This window comes from Hypanus sabinus, chromosome 3 (genome assembly GCF_030144855.1).
Source record: "Hypanus sabinus isolate sHypSab1 chromosome 3, sHypSab1.hap1, whole genome shotgun sequence".
NCBI classification, from domain to species: Eukaryota; Metazoa; Chordata; class Chondrichthyes; order Myliobatiformes; family Dasyatidae; genus Hypanus; species Hypanus sabinus.
In genome coordinates, this window is record NC_082708.1 from 133,424,789 (window position 1) to 133,440,178 (window position 15,390).

Here is a 15,390-nt window from a genome sequence, read left to right on the forward strand (position 1 = left end):
GTACAAACTTAACTCAATGTGCAATTCTATATTTGATGAAATTAAAGGATATAGGCATCACCGTCAAGAACCATCTTTAAGATGCATACTTCCAATCATCCTTGAGAAGATAGTAATTGCACAGCTTCTTAAACTACTGTGTCTGTATGATGAATTTATAATACTGTTTTAAAGCATCAGTGTTTAAACAGAAGGAAAGCATTGCATCCAATTCAGGACTGGACGATAAGGAAAGCTTGTAGGTTACCGCTGGAAGTGAATTTTGTAGGCAAACCACAATGTCCAAATTGTAAAAATGAATATTTAGGACTGGTGACAATCCAATAGACTGCCTTAACTTGGATGAGTCAAGATGTTGGTGGCACTGCATTCATCAGGGTAAGTGGTAAGTACTCCGTTATACTCTTGGCTTGTGCCATTGAGAAAATGAAAAAACTTTAAATCAAGAAAATAACACACTGCAGTACATCCAGCCATTGTACTATATTTGCCTACCCCAGCATGCGAAGCCAGTTCCGGCAGATTGGGCAGATGAGATCAACTACAATATCCAATGGCCAAAACGGCATTGGTGCAACCCTTCGCGGAGAGCGAAGGGCATGACAAGTCACAAAAGGCGTCACAGCTATTCACTGCACCTGAGGAAGTCTCTAGTCATGACAATTTTTCATACCAATGGACCAAGACTTTTGAGGTTGAGAGAGTGGAAATGCCCCAGAGCAATAGCTTTTTCCACTATAAAACTCTTCCCACACGGGTTACATCATCTTCGGAAAACAGACAACCAACACTATTTGCTGCACATGGTGTTAGTCTCTGCTGATGCTGGGGTGTTTGGCAATGCAGTACCAGTGAAAAATCATCAAGTGATGGTAAACTCTCTCAACAGGAGTTGGTCATTGCCTTACACGAAGGTGTAAATGCATTTTGCCAATTAACATGCGCAAAAGCTGGAATTAAACATTCTGCAATCAATCAATATCCACATTGTTTGAAATTGTGGGTAAAACATCTTTGATCAGACAACTGACCATGACTAAGCACAGAAAAATATCTTGAACTCCTGTGGTTTTGTCCTGGAGATGAAAAGGAAGACTTCCAACAACCATGACTATTATCCATTGTGCTAGCCCCGGCCATTGGAGAGCTTTGGCAAGATTGATGCAGATAGGTTTCCTCTTGTGTGAGAATTCCTTATTTTGCTTACAGCATTAGAGGCCATTTAACCCATGATGTCTATGCTGGTTTGCAGAGCACAATCATCTACCATTTATTTTCCTGAAACTTACTGCTGGATTAGTGTGTAGAGTTGTTATTTTCTTGCAGTTCAACTTTCTCTATGCTTATTCATATTTTTATATCACTTGTAATTGTTCAGTGAATTTTCAATAATTGTAGTATAGCCAATTCTGTATTTTCTACAAGTTTCTCTGCAATCTGTCGTACCACTGCAGCTAACCATTTTATAGCTTATCTCTTATCAACAGAATGTTCTTTATCTATCTAGATTGTTTAAGATGACAACTTCTTTGTTCTTTGGACTTGGCTTTTCTTTAATCCTTCTTTGATTTTTTTGCTCTTATAACATTAATAAAAAGTCAGTAATTACCAAGTTTTAGATTTCATTCTTGACTTCTAAAGAACCTATGGAACAAAATTATCTCCCGATCCAAAATTAGAAATTCTTGATTCAGCTATCACCCAGATAAGGCAAAAATTATTTCCCAAAGTCTGTTAAGTCTTTTGGAGTTCATCCTCAATGGGAAGCGACATCAGAATAGTTTTAAGGCAGAGTTAGATAGATTATTGCTAAACAAGAGGTTGAAAGGTCACTGAAAACTGGCTGAAGTATGGGGTTGAATTCTTACCAGCTATGCCATAATTTTATTGAATGGTGTGGAGGGGTCAAAGATTTGAATGACCTACCCATGCATCAATTATATGTTTGTATGTTTCCCTTCACTGTTCATTTTCTATGGGGTCCTCAATGCCACACTTGGTCAAATGCAGTTTTTGGATCAGGGTTGGTTACATTAACCTCAACTGAATTCAGCCTTTTTGCGCATTTTTGTATCAAGGATGTAATGAGCTCTGATCAAAGTGTAATGGCAAAACATAGAATAAACAACAGAGATCAGGATATTGACGACCACTGATTGATCATGCTGCAGTGGCACCTCCCATTATTGAGAATTGATTGTTAAATAACTAGAATGGAAACCAGCTTAATAACTGTAAAAGAGCTTGACTGGATGCATAACCAGTCTTGAAGCCCAAATCTTTAAGTTCAATTGAAAATTTACCATATCTCAGAGCCTCTGTTGTATCCAATGCTTCTAGTCATTTTCTGATGTTGTGTGAAGAGAATCAATTTATCTGAAGATGAGCTTCTGTGATGGAATTTAAGGTTAATCATATAATTAGGAGTTTTGCTTGAAGGTTGTTGCAAACACACTAGACCTCAAGTTTGAGTTTAAGCGTTGTTGAGATGTAGAAGTACATAGCTCCTTCTCCTCCTGTTTCATCTGTGCTAGCACACAAGTGGACAACAGAACTTTGATCTGATAAGTTGATTATTGTATTACTTATCTGTCTGTTCATTATGCATTAATTGCTTGCAAGTCTGCGCCTTTGCTAGATTGAAACCACTTTTTTTGGAGGCAGGATCTCTGATTTGTGAGTACAACAAAGCCGGTTGTAACACAGTTCTTCCATTTTAGATACTAGTCCCATGCCAAGCCTTTGGACTAGTAATATTAATCCAATGCTGATAGAAGGTGAACAGCCTATTATTATTTTAGTAAGTTATTTCAGATGGCAGTAAAGTGTCGACAATCAAAAAGGCACTTTTTAGCAAGGCAATGTATTCTCTTTCCTCTAAATAAGTTTAATGGTAACCCTTATTGATAAGTCTTTTTTTAAAATACCAGATTAATTGACTAACTTCCACAGCTGATACAACAGAAATTGGACATAGCTGCACATCTTTTACTATACTGTAACTGTAAATAAATCATTTGTCAGTATTTTGCTGCTATGTCACAGATATGATAAACATTAATCATATCAGAAAAATTCCACCTAATCAATAAGGCCCAAAATAGAACATATACTATACAAAGTTCCATCACTTGTTCAGGCATTTTGTCAGCATTCTTTGAAAAGCAACAATACAAATTCTTTGAATTGTTACATACAAGTACAAAAAAAAAGTTTTCTGGTCCATTTAAGCAAATCGCAAAAGGGAACCATTACCAAGTTACGTGAATACTAAACAGAATGTAAGCTATTTCAATACTTCCCTTTAATTCAAGGCCTTTAAAGTTTGTACCTTTTAGGGTGCAAATTCAGCCGTTTCCCATGGGCACAAACTTTGAAACTCCTAAAACTAGCCTTACATTAGGGAAGGTGCTCGCTTTATGTACTCCACCACTACTGAGTGCAATTGATAAAAGTAAGTCCAATGCTTGGTTACTAGCTACTAGCAGGTCAAGTGGTGGGGAGTACAACTGGTAAGTGATCTAAAGAGACTAATTAAGTGAGGCTGTCACTACCAATCTGGAAACCTACCGAGGAAGTTGCTCTTTAAAACAATACAACTTCCTTTTTTCTGACAACACTCAATGTTTTGTACCATTAATGATATCATCACATCATTATTCAGCTGAATTTCTGGAATAGCATGATTCCACTCCAGAATCTGACTCCGGCAAACAGATTTTCATCCACACTGAAAAAAAGCATACAAATAATTTCTGGGCAAACATTTAATCACAAATAATTATCTGCCATACCAGTTTTGAAGAACCGAAACAAACACTCATGGAGCCAAGGGTTATCTGGATCTATGGCAAAAGCTCTTTTGACTGACTGCAGCATCAGAAGGAATTTTTCTACAAAAAAATTAAAAATCACATCAGAAAGAAAACTTTCTAAAACATAATTTATGCAGTATTTAATATTCCACTTTAATCATAAAAGATTCTTTAATTTACTGCCTTAATGTTAAAGATGGAAATATGGCAGCTAAAATCATGGTCAAAACAAAGAATTCTGAGGAGCCAAAGGGTAAAACATAGCCCCCTCCTTTTTGAGAATCACAAGATCATTATTAAGTCAGTTCAGGAGACCCAGGAAATGAGAGAAAGACATGCAGAATCCACAAAGAGTTTGGAATGTGCCCTGGCCCCCGAAAGACAGAACCATTGATACCGGCTATTGTCTCTTGGAGACGGAATTGTGTATTGAATCCTGTACGATGTATCGAAGCCCCAGGCAATGAACTGGGGGGGGTTGGTGGAGGGATTGCATCATCCCAACCTGATTGACATCTGAGACCCTGTGAGTCAGGATAAAAGAGGGTCTGTGGGAACAGCCCCTCAGACGCACCAGAAGAAACGCTAGAACTCCTGTAACAGCGTAATAGCGAAAGCCGGTGGAAACAGCCCACGTGCGTCCTTTTCCATTTGCCTCAGAATTAGTGGGTCTTTACCACAGAAGCACGGCTTTAGCTAACCGCAAAAGGGGAAATCAACGACTCTCGAAGGATTGACATCATAAAAGGAATGGGCAAGTTAAACCTCTGTCTTTCTCTCCAACCAAAAAGCTGCAGCTTGAATGAGTTTGAGTGACTTTTATATTTACATCGGACAATACATTATCCCCTAGACAACGATAGAGCTACTTCTTATTATTATTATACCCGCATTTTTAGATTTAGTGTTGACGACGTATATTATCTGTATGTTTGCATTGATATTATTTTTGTGTATTTTTATCAATAAATACTGTTAAAAATAGTACCATCAGACTTCAACGGACCTCCCTATCTTTGCTGGTAAGTGACCCCGTTACTGGGTACATAACAATTGGGGTTCTCGTCTCGAGATTTGACACCAAATTGGGAGGCCAGTGAATTGGGCTTGTAAGTCCAAACTTGGATCTGGTTACACGGGTAGCCAGACGGGAAACCGGCAAAGATGGACATGGGATGAATTTATAGAAAACCCGACTCCAGAGGCACTAGAGGCGGCCACCAAATCGGACTTGATAAATCTGGCAAAAGGGCTAAACCTCACAGAGGTGAGGTTGGCCATGAAAAAGCGGGAGGTGCGAAGGGCAGTAACTCAGTATTATATTGGGAAGAATGTGTTTGCAGCTGAGGTATTGGAAAATATCCCTGAAAAGGTACCAGCTAGTGGGACGGCTCAGTTAGAGTTGGAGAAATTAAGGTTGGAACATGCAATTAAGTTAAAGCAGTTGGAAAGAGCTGAGAAGGAGAAAGAAAGAGCCGAGAGAGAGAAAGAGAGGGAAAGAGCTGAGAAACAAAGAGAGCATGAAATTCAGTTAAAACAGCTGGAAGCAGCTGAGAAAGAGAAAGAGAGGGCCGAGAAGGAGAAGGAGGCAAAGAAACAGAGGAAACATGACTTGGAGATGGAGAAGTTAAGGCAAGGGCGGAGAAATCAAGGGTCAGACCGAGAGGAGTGGTTTAATGTTTGTCAGGATTTGAGGTTAGTACCTCCGTTCGAGAAGACGGATGTTGATAGTTATTTCTTGCTTTTTGAAAAGGTGGCAGTGAATCAGAAGTGGCCCAGAGAGCAGTGGGTGGCGTTGTTATAAAGTGTGTTAAAAGGGAAGGCACAACGAGCATATACGGCGTTGTCCATGGAGAAGGAAGAGGAGGAGAGTTATGACAAAGTAAAGGTGGCCATTCTCCGGAGTTATGAGTTAGTACCTGAAGCGTATAGACAAAAGTTCAGGAATTTAAAGAAAGGGTGAAATCAGACGTATACCGAGTTTGCCTATGAGAAGGGTGTGCTCTTGGACCATTGGTGTACAGTGAAAATAATGGACGAGGATTACTGGAGTCTTAGGGAGTTAATTCTGATTGAGGAATTTAAAGGTTGTGTTTTGGAGGATATCCGGATGTATTTGATTGAGATGCCGAATAAGTCCATCTCGGAATTTGCTAGGTTCACAGATGAATATGCCCTAACCCACAAGACAAAGTTTTCCTCGAATAAAAGTTCCCAGAGAGACCATGGGAATGATCAAGAAAGCCCGCCAGCTGAGGCAGAGGTCCCGCCAGGAGCTAGTGGTAAGATTGAGGGGGAAAAGGCAAGACTGCCAGAGATTTCCAGGCTTGTCCTGTTTTAATTGCGGAAAGGGGGGGGGGGGGCATATTGCATCTAGGTGCTTTGCTCCGAGGAAAAGACAGGAAAAGGGAAAGCAGCGGTCCCTATCGGATGTGCCGTGGTAATCAGTAAATCGACAAGAGATCCCCAGGTAGACAGAGTACGGGAAGGGTCTGAGACTTGTATGTCAAACAGAACCGCGTCTGTGAGGGAGGGAGACACACCAGTTCCACTTCGGATCTGGAGAGACATGGGGGCTGAACTATCATTGATCAGCAGTAAGGTACTAGATTTTGGTCGCAAGACGGGAATGGTAGCTGTGAAAGGAATAGGCAAAGGGATGGAAATGGTGCCCTTGCATAGGGTCATTATGAATTGTGAGCTAGTCTCTGGACCAGTTGAAATGGGAGTGTGATCAGAATTCCCGAGAACTGACGCGGACGTCCTTCTGGGCAATGGTTTAGCCAGTGGTAAGGTTTGGGCAGCAATGATGCTGACAAAACAGCCTGTGAGTGTTGAGGCTCCGCCCCAGATTCCAAGATCTATCCTGCATGCGCGGTCACTCGCAGCATGTCGAGAAAGGCAGCTGAGACAGAGAGCAGTTTAAATCAGGCCAGTATCGATTTGGCCGAGACGTTTTTACCGACCCTGTACCACGAGGGTTTAGAGGGTGGTAAAACGAAGAGTAGGAAAGTGAAAGAAAGTAAGGGAGAGGAGGTAGACCTGCCCTTAGCGAGGAGAAAAGTTCTAGAGGCAGGAAATAAAGTTGAGGAACAGATAGAGCTGTTAAAAGGTCCAGAGTTGAACATGGATGATCTGTCTGGTTTGGCAGAACTGTTTGAAGAAGTTGAAAATTCTAGAGGTGTTCCCGATAATGAAATGAGGGCAGCCCTAAATGAAAAGGGTGTCCTTACCTTGAAGAAGTCTGCTGGGTTGGCAGATGAGGTTGAGTTTACTCCGGAAGGGAGTTGCCCAGAGAGTAGCTGGGAGAATCAGGGGAATTTAGAATTTGGACCGGGTACGGGTATTGAAAGCCTGGAGGCAAATGTCCCATTTGAGTGTGTCCCAGATGTGGATGCACGTGGTACTGAATCTAATAATGGAGCTCAGAAAAAGTCTGAGGTATTTGATTCAGTTGAAAAGGAACGCAGTCCTTGTGGGTCAGATAGACTTGGTTCAGGAAAGAAAGGATTAACCTTGGTAATATTGGGAAGTGAGAGTTCCCAGGTGTTTGTGCTCCAAGGTGTGTTAAAAGTTAATGCGGAGATCAAAAGTGGGGAGATGAATATTATTATTGAAGGAAATGGGAAATATGTAGTTCCCAAATTGAATGAAGAAAATTTAAAGGCTGGATTGATATCAAAGGCAGCAACCAGGCTACAGAGACAATGGTGTGATACCACAAAGCCTGCGGATCACTTACAGGTTGAGTTGGAAGGTGACGGGGCCACACACTACATTGTTATTCCAGAGTGTGGTGTGAAAAGGCAGAATTTGAAATACTGTTTGAACAAAGAGTTCAAACTGAAAACTAATAGCCTGAAGGGTCCTGAAGAGAAAACTAGCAACTTCCGTAAAATCACATTGGTGATTGGTGACTTGGGTGGAAATTCAGAGGATGGTCTAAGTTTGGGACTCATTGTTGATAAAATAACTCCTATGGAAGGAGCAGACGAAAACCTATTTCGCCAGGGGCCCACGCTCCCCACGTGGGAATTAACCGGAAAAGAGGCGAGGGTTAATGGGGACGCCATTTTTAAATAGCAAAAGCCGGTTTTACGGGATTTCGACAAAGCATGTGAATAATAAAGACAACCCCATGGAAGCCTGCCTGTTAAGTTTGAAAGCCACATAAAGATTAGTATTTGCATGAACTTTTGTAGTATACACGTAAGCTAAGATCACAACTCTTTAGTTTTTGTTTGCTGAAGGAAAGAAAAAAATATAGGTGGTTATTAAATTGAAGTCTGATGCTACAAGACTTTAGTAAGGTACAAGATGTTAATATATTAAAGGAAGTGTCACTGTAATCGTTAACTGTTTAGATGCTGAATTGAATGTATAACTGCATTACTCTGTAGAAAAAAAAACTTTTGTATTGTGTTAGATTCTAAAATCCTGTAAGACTCTGTACTACTTCGTTTTCACCGCTGGTGAAAACGCTTTGAAGAAAGGGGCTGTTACGAATGCGCCACAACTCTGAGCGGCCGAAGGGTACAACGTAGCCCCTCCTTTTTGAGAATGGCAAGATCACTATTAAGTCAGTTCAGGAGACCCAGGAAATGAGAGAAAGACATGCAGAATCCACAAAGAGTTTGGAATGCGACCTGGCCTCCGAAAGGCAGAACCATTGATACTGGCTATTGTCTCTTAGAGATGGAATTGTGTATTGAATCCTGTATGATGCATCGAAGCCCCAGGCAATGAACTGGGGGGGGTTGGTGGAGGGATTGCATCATCCCAACCTGATTGACATCTGAGACCCTGTGAGTCAGGATAAAAGAGGGTCTGTGGGAACAGCCCCTCAGACGCACCAGAAGAAACGCTAGAACTCCTGTAACAGCGTAATAGCGAAAGCCGGTGGAAACAGCCCACGTGCGTCCTTTTCCATTTGCCTCGGAATTGGTGGGTCTTTACCACGGAAGCATGGCTTTAGCTAACCACAAAAGGGGAAATCAGTCCCCCAACGACTCTCGAAGGATTGACATCATAAAAGGAATGGGCAAGTTAAACCTCTGTCTTTCTCTCCAACCAAAAAGCTGCAGCTTGAATGAGTTTGAGTGATTTTTATATTTCCATCGGACAATACATTATCCCCTAGACAACGACAGAGCTATTTCTTATTATTATACCCGCGCTTTTAGATTTAGTGTTGACGACGTATATTATCTGTATGTTTGCATTGATATTATTTTTGTGTATTTTTATCAATAAATATTGTTAAAAATTGTACCATCAGACTTCAACGGACCTCCCTATCTTTGCTGGTAAGTGACCCAGTTACAGGGTACGTAACACATGAAGACTGCAGCACAAAACAACTGCTGCATTTCCAGAAAACTTTATTTTTGTCCCTCGCCAATTTGCTGCCTCAAAGTCATGAACTTCGTTCGTTTGGCTTCTATTTCAGTTTCTTCACATCACCTATTTGGCTTCTATTTCAGTTTCTTCACATCACCTTCGCAATGTCTATTCAGTGGAGAAGAATGTCAACAAATAGTATTTATGTGTACACATAATCTAATTTAGGCAACTAGGTGATGAGAGCAAACCCAAGATAATCACCGGTTATAATACTGGCAAAAATGTTCATCATAAATGACTAAAACAATCCAACATTTTCATTACTCACCTTTTCTATAGTAGATCTCAAAAGCAAAAAGATGGGTTTCTATTTTGTTTTTTACCAAGGTTTTCAGTGGTGTCAAAAATTTAATGGCTTCTTCAAGAGGACTGTCCACCTAGTTAATAGAAAAAGCATCCTGAATATGTGTCTAAATTAAAGGCAAACACATTTATGGGCAGCTGACAGTTATGTTAACCTGTACATAAACATTACAACAATGTGCTTTGTATACTTCAAAACTCAATGCAATGGTTTCATTCTGACAAACTTAATTTTTGTTGGCTACAGCCCAGGGGCAGTGATCCAAAAGCACAAGCAAAAATTGTGTTCGCACGTATATGCAGTGCTGCATCTCAATTCTTTAAATCTAACCATAATAGAGATATATAATGATTTATCTTTATTGTCAAATGAAGCAGTAAATGATTTTTATCAGAGAGCAGTAAGATGTTTTCACAGGATTCATCTCGTGCCAGCTTCGTGCAAGCTAGACAGATGCAGTAACACATGATGTTGGGTGATACATTGTAAGTCCTCTTAGTCCTGGAATACACATCATTACTTGAATCGTAAACGGCTGGGCCAGTTGGCATTGGTTTCACTCTGCTTATGTATTTTTTTCTTCTGTTATTTGCGAGTGAACACGGGATACTTAATCCATGAACATTTGTGTGATATGTTTTCAGTGATAAACTTTGCCCAATCCAATTCTAGAAGTAGAGCTACCATTGAAACTAGTGCTATGTGCATTGTTCTCAAATGAGCAAATACAAGCCAGATATAAACTACCTGTCTTTGTTAGTGCAGTGATAAAAGTCTTACTCGGCATAGTGTTTATTTTCCTTTCATTGATTTTTATGAATATCCACCAAATCTTCCTTGAGGCACAATAGCAGTACTATTTAGAAATTATTTTAATTGTCTTTTAAGGGATTAATATTAATAATTTTGGAACAAGTTTTCTAAAACACTTCAAAAATCCATATTTATTGTTACTTAATCATCATTGATAACCTCTGTTCAATATTACCATGGGAGAATTAAAAAGATTTTGTTAAAAGTTTATAGCGAATTTGGGCACATACTCTGACAAATGTTCGCCAACTCTGCCATAGCATTATCAACTAAGAAAAGTGATTTTTATCTTCCCTAACATCTGCAGAACACTTTCACTAAGAATGGAAGAGTTCAATAAAGAATAGAAAACTGACTGAATTTCTAATAAGTTAGGATTGCTAAAACCCAAATAAAGCTACATAATACAAAATTGGTCAGACTTGATGATACAACTTAATGTAGATATCTTCCTGATTCACTTAAGACAGCAACTACGTTGGCACACTTGCACTCGTATTAAGAATCTTTGGGTAGTAGAAAAGGGTAGAGGATTTGGTTCAAACCAAGAGCTCCCTGAAACTCCAGTCCCTAAAAGACATCTAATGTCTTTTGGGAAAGCAGTGAAGTGATGGAAAGAGTGGTAGCATACAGGCTTTGTGAATTCAGAATTCATGGACACAGTAATGTTATAAATTTACTTTTGCTAATTTTTCAGGTACAAGCTCTTCCTTCTGTGTGCCAATCTCCTCCTCATCCTCTTCTTTCTTTTTCCGTTGATTTTTCAGCTGCTTCTCTTTTTCTGCATTCCTCTTCTCTTCTTCAAGTTGTGCCTTCTTCTTTGCCCTACGTTGTTTGTTCCGTAATTTCTTCAGCTCTTTATCTGAAAGATTTGCTGCAGGGACAAAACACACTGATCACATTTTGGAACTAAACAAATAGCTGTGGAATGAGTTATACACACAAAATGCTGGAGGAACTCAGCAGGCCAGGCAGCATCTATGGAAAAAACTAGTTAACATTAAACGTTGACTGCATTTTTTCCCATAGATATTGCCTGGCTTGCTGAGTTTCTCTAGCATTTTGTGTGTTGCTCGGATTTCCAGCATCTGCAGATTTTCTTTTGTTTGTTGTTCAGAATCAATAAATTCTTTTAAAATTAAACCAATAAAAGGAATATGATATTAAAGCAAAAATTCGCAATACCTGTATCAGCCTCCAATTCTTTGTTTTCATCAGTTAGTGGATGATCATGAAGTTTAAGGTAGATTTCAATAGCTACCTTTGCAGCTTTAAAATAAAAAGGATGACACCGAAGTACATCCTCAAGTTTAAGCAAATCCACATATGATCTCAATGTCATTTTTCTCATGCAATAGGTGTGGAAATCAAATTGGTCATCGGTAATTTCTGCAAAATGCTGGATAAGAAAAACTTGAATCAGCACAGAATCTCACAAATCAATCAGCACAAACACAGGTACATCTAACTAAACAGAATTATTACAAAAACTGACCACACTTTATATTAGAACATTTCCGTTTTCAAGCCAACACTGGTTTCTAAAAGTTTTATCCAAGACAAATCCTAATACTTAAAGCTGGTATCAGGTGAAAACTGTTTGTACTATTGCTTTGGGTGGACAATTTTAACTGACTTCACAAGCTTACATCCGGTTTTAGCAAATTCCTCACAGTTATACATAAGACACAAGCTTTAGCCTGTTAGAGACTACCTATGTATGCAGGAGGGGAGGGAAGAAAAATTAAGGAAATGTTGCAAGGCTCCAACCATTTGGCATTTTTAAAATTAAGAAGGAATGCATTAGAGGATAAATTAGGTCCCACCATTTTTGTAATTATCCATGTCTTCATTTCTTACTCCCAACCCCATCACCTTACTCATTTCAGAAATGAGAATGTACATGATTTTTCTCGCACTTACTCTTTCTATCTCATGACACTTCTTAAGAGATTCTCCATACTTGTTCATAGATTGATAGGCTAGAGCACATTCTGTCTGGAACCACATACACTGCATCTCATTCAGATTGTCCACTGCAGCCGTCCCTTCCTAGAAAAAAGCATTACATATAAATATGTCACAACAAAATATGTAGCCAGCAAGTACAATTTAACGCATTTGGGAAGATATTATCCAAAACAATCAAGTACTTTAAATAACCAGTTAAACGATTAAATTATGTGCCCACAACAGATTTTGTTGCACAAAAACTATGCAGTCAACAGTGGACTTCAAAATCTAACTACGCAGCAAACACGCATGTCCGAACAAGAATCCACAAAATGCAAATCGGTTATGGCAAAGCATATATCAATATGTAAATAAATTAATATTTTATGTAGTATGATTAAGCAACAAAGATACCAACTCTTGTAAACTTGGAGCACATTTCCTCAGCTTCCTTCACCAGGTTGGCTTTTAGCATGTATTTAGCACATTTGGAGTTTATAAACCTGTCTGCTGTATCTAAAGCTTGAGCCTCATCCATCCATTTGGCAGCTTCCTTTATGTTTCCAGCATGCTGTAAGGAAAATACTACATTAAACACAGCAATCTAATATTATTAAAACTATCATATACTCAGATCTTCAATTTAGTCAAGTTTTAACTCAATCACATACAGAAAATTATTGATTTTAACTTTTAATTCACAATTTTCAAAACTATATTTAATGTTTCTTCTAAATTTGCAGTATTTTTAAATTTTAAAAAGTTTGTATACATGAAGCAGAAAAAAATTGAAAACATAACTAACTGTTTAAAAATTACAAAGCTTGCAGAGAGTTATTTATGAAGGACAGAATGTTTTGCATTTTTACCTTGTAGATTTTGGCCTTGACAAGGAACAATTCTATGAGTGTTGGGGTACTTTCAATTGCAGCATTGATATACTCCAAGGCCAAAGATGGTTGACCAATTCTATCATAATGCTGGGCTAAAAAGTACTGGACCCACAATCTAGTAGTAGGCGGTTCTAAGTTTCCATCATCTGAAATGGGAGGGAAGCCAAGTTCAACGTTAATGGGCAAACATGCAAAATTATTCAAAAAGATCTATGTACATCTGTGCAATACATGTCCAACCACCTAAATATTTTCCCCTTTTGAGGTTTATGTTCAGTTGGTGAAGTTAAATAAGCACAATGAAAATTGGACCAGTATATTAATTTATTAATAGACTTTTTAAAAAGCAGCATATACACCACCCTGATACTGACTTTTTTTAAATGCATGGAAATTTTAAAAATGGAGCTGATTTAATCAGCTGAATTAGCACGTTTTTCTTAGGAGCCCACCACTTGATCCTTCAAATCGAAGATAGCTTTTGTGAGAAAAAAAATCAAAATTATCTTTATCTCAAAGCTATGCGTTATCTTGCTTCAGTTACTTAGCTTCAAGTAATTGTACAAATGCTGTATGATTTACAAATACGATTTTTTTCATTTCTCCCATATGAACTTAAACATGACTGCCCGTTATCACTGATGCCCGGAGGTGAGGGAGAACATCTCACCATTATTCATTATTCTCATAGCATTGTTGGCAGCCTTCAAAAGTGATGCTTCTAATCCCTGCAACCCTCTAACATACCTATCAACTCTAACCTGATTTTCCTAGCATTCACCTATACCATTACACACACCCATGGAATGTGGGAGGAAATAAAACAGCATTTGGGGAACACACAGCAAAGGAAGACTGCAAACTCCACAGATCACAGATGATTAAGACTGAATACAGTGCTGGACTTGACTGGCACCAACATTATATAATGCATCACTCTTGCTTAAATTCTTGAATCTCTTATGTTGCATCCCTGGTCCCATGGGAATTGTCCCACGATGTCAAATGGATACAGAGGGTTTAGAACAAAATAAAAAGACATGTTTCCCAAACCTAATCATCTAAGGACAAGCAGTTTTGCATAAGAAATTAAAGTGAAGCCTTTTAGAAGGCTAGTGCCAGAGGTCATGAATTATTTCCATCCAACTTTCCAGAAAGGAGAACATTACAGACATTGCCTTTAAGTAAAAAACCATGAAGCACTGTAAAAATCACAAGATCAGCTTGATATAACTTTTGAGGATGCAGTAAGAAAAACACTTCTCTGATATGGCGAACTTTGAGAAAGACTGATATGGTATATTGATCAGGAAATCTGTAAAATTCAAGAGAAACAGGAAGTTTGTTAAAAACAATATGGCTAATGGAAAGTGGGAGTCTCAGTAACAGAACTGGAGGAATCCATAAGGTATAGGGGCCGAAGTGGCCCTCTGGCCCACTGAGTCTGCTCCACCATTCAATCAGGGGCTGATCCAATTCTTCCAGTCATCCTCACTCCCCTGCCTTCTCCCCATACCTTTTGATGCCCTGGCTAATCAAGAACCTATCTATCTCTGCCCTCAAATGCATCCAATGACTTGGCCTCCACAGCCACTCATAGCAACAAATTCCACAGATTTACCACCCTCCGACTAAAGTAATTTCTCCGCATCTCAGTTCTAAATGGATGTCCTTCAATTCTGAAGTCATGCCTTCTTGTCCTAGACTCCCCTACCATGGAAAATAACTTGGCCACATCTAATATGTTCAGGCCTTTTTCATTGTGTGTACTGGAGTCCTGTGGGGTTCCATATTAGATTGTTTTTTTTTGGTGTTTTAATAACAGTCAGTAATTTTATATGGAAATAGACCATTTGACCCAGAGTCCGCACGAACTAACCTGCTCCCATTTACACTTTTGTATGCAATTTATTATCTCTACAATCTCATCCGAGTGGTCAATTAACACACCAGGTTGTAAGTTTTTGGGATGTAGGAAGAAACCACAGTGCTCAAGGGAATTCCAAATGATTGCAAGGAACACAGACTGCACCTCATGTCAGGTTCATCAAAGTTCAAAGTACATTTATTACCCAACAGACATAGGTCACCATATATTACCCCGAAATTCTTTCTCTTGTGGGCAATTCACAGTAAATACAAAGAAACTCAGTAGAATAGAACCATAGAACACTACAACACAGTACAGGCCCTTCAGCCCTCCATGTTG

At 39.0% G+C, this 15,390-nt stretch overlaps 1 protein-coding gene across 2 annotated transcripts in view; it reads right to left on the reverse strand.

Annotated features, from left to right (window-relative positions):
• naa15a (N-alpha-acetyltransferase 15, NatA auxiliary subunit a) overlaps window positions 1-15,390 on the reverse strand; it is a 65,873-nt gene that overhangs the window by 7,919 nt on the left and 42,564 nt on the right. For both annotated transcript variants that reach the window (XM_059965183.1, XM_059965184.1), the window contains 7 exons: window positions 13,158-13,327; window positions 12,707-12,859; window positions 12,259-12,387; window positions 11,521-11,734; window positions 11,016-11,209; window positions 9,487-9,595; window positions 3,795-3,893 (listed from right to left, as the gene is read on the reverse strand). In XM_059965183.1, coding sequence (XP_059821166.1) covers window positions 3,795-3,893; window positions 9,487-9,595; window positions 11,016-11,209; window positions 11,521-11,734; window positions 12,259-12,387; window positions 12,707-12,859; window positions 13,158-13,327 — 1,068 coding nt within the window. The remainder of the gene's footprint in view (window positions 1-3,794; window positions 3,894-9,486; window positions 9,596-11,015; window positions 11,210-11,520; window positions 11,735-12,258; window positions 12,388-12,706; window positions 12,860-13,157; window positions 13,328-15,390) is intronic.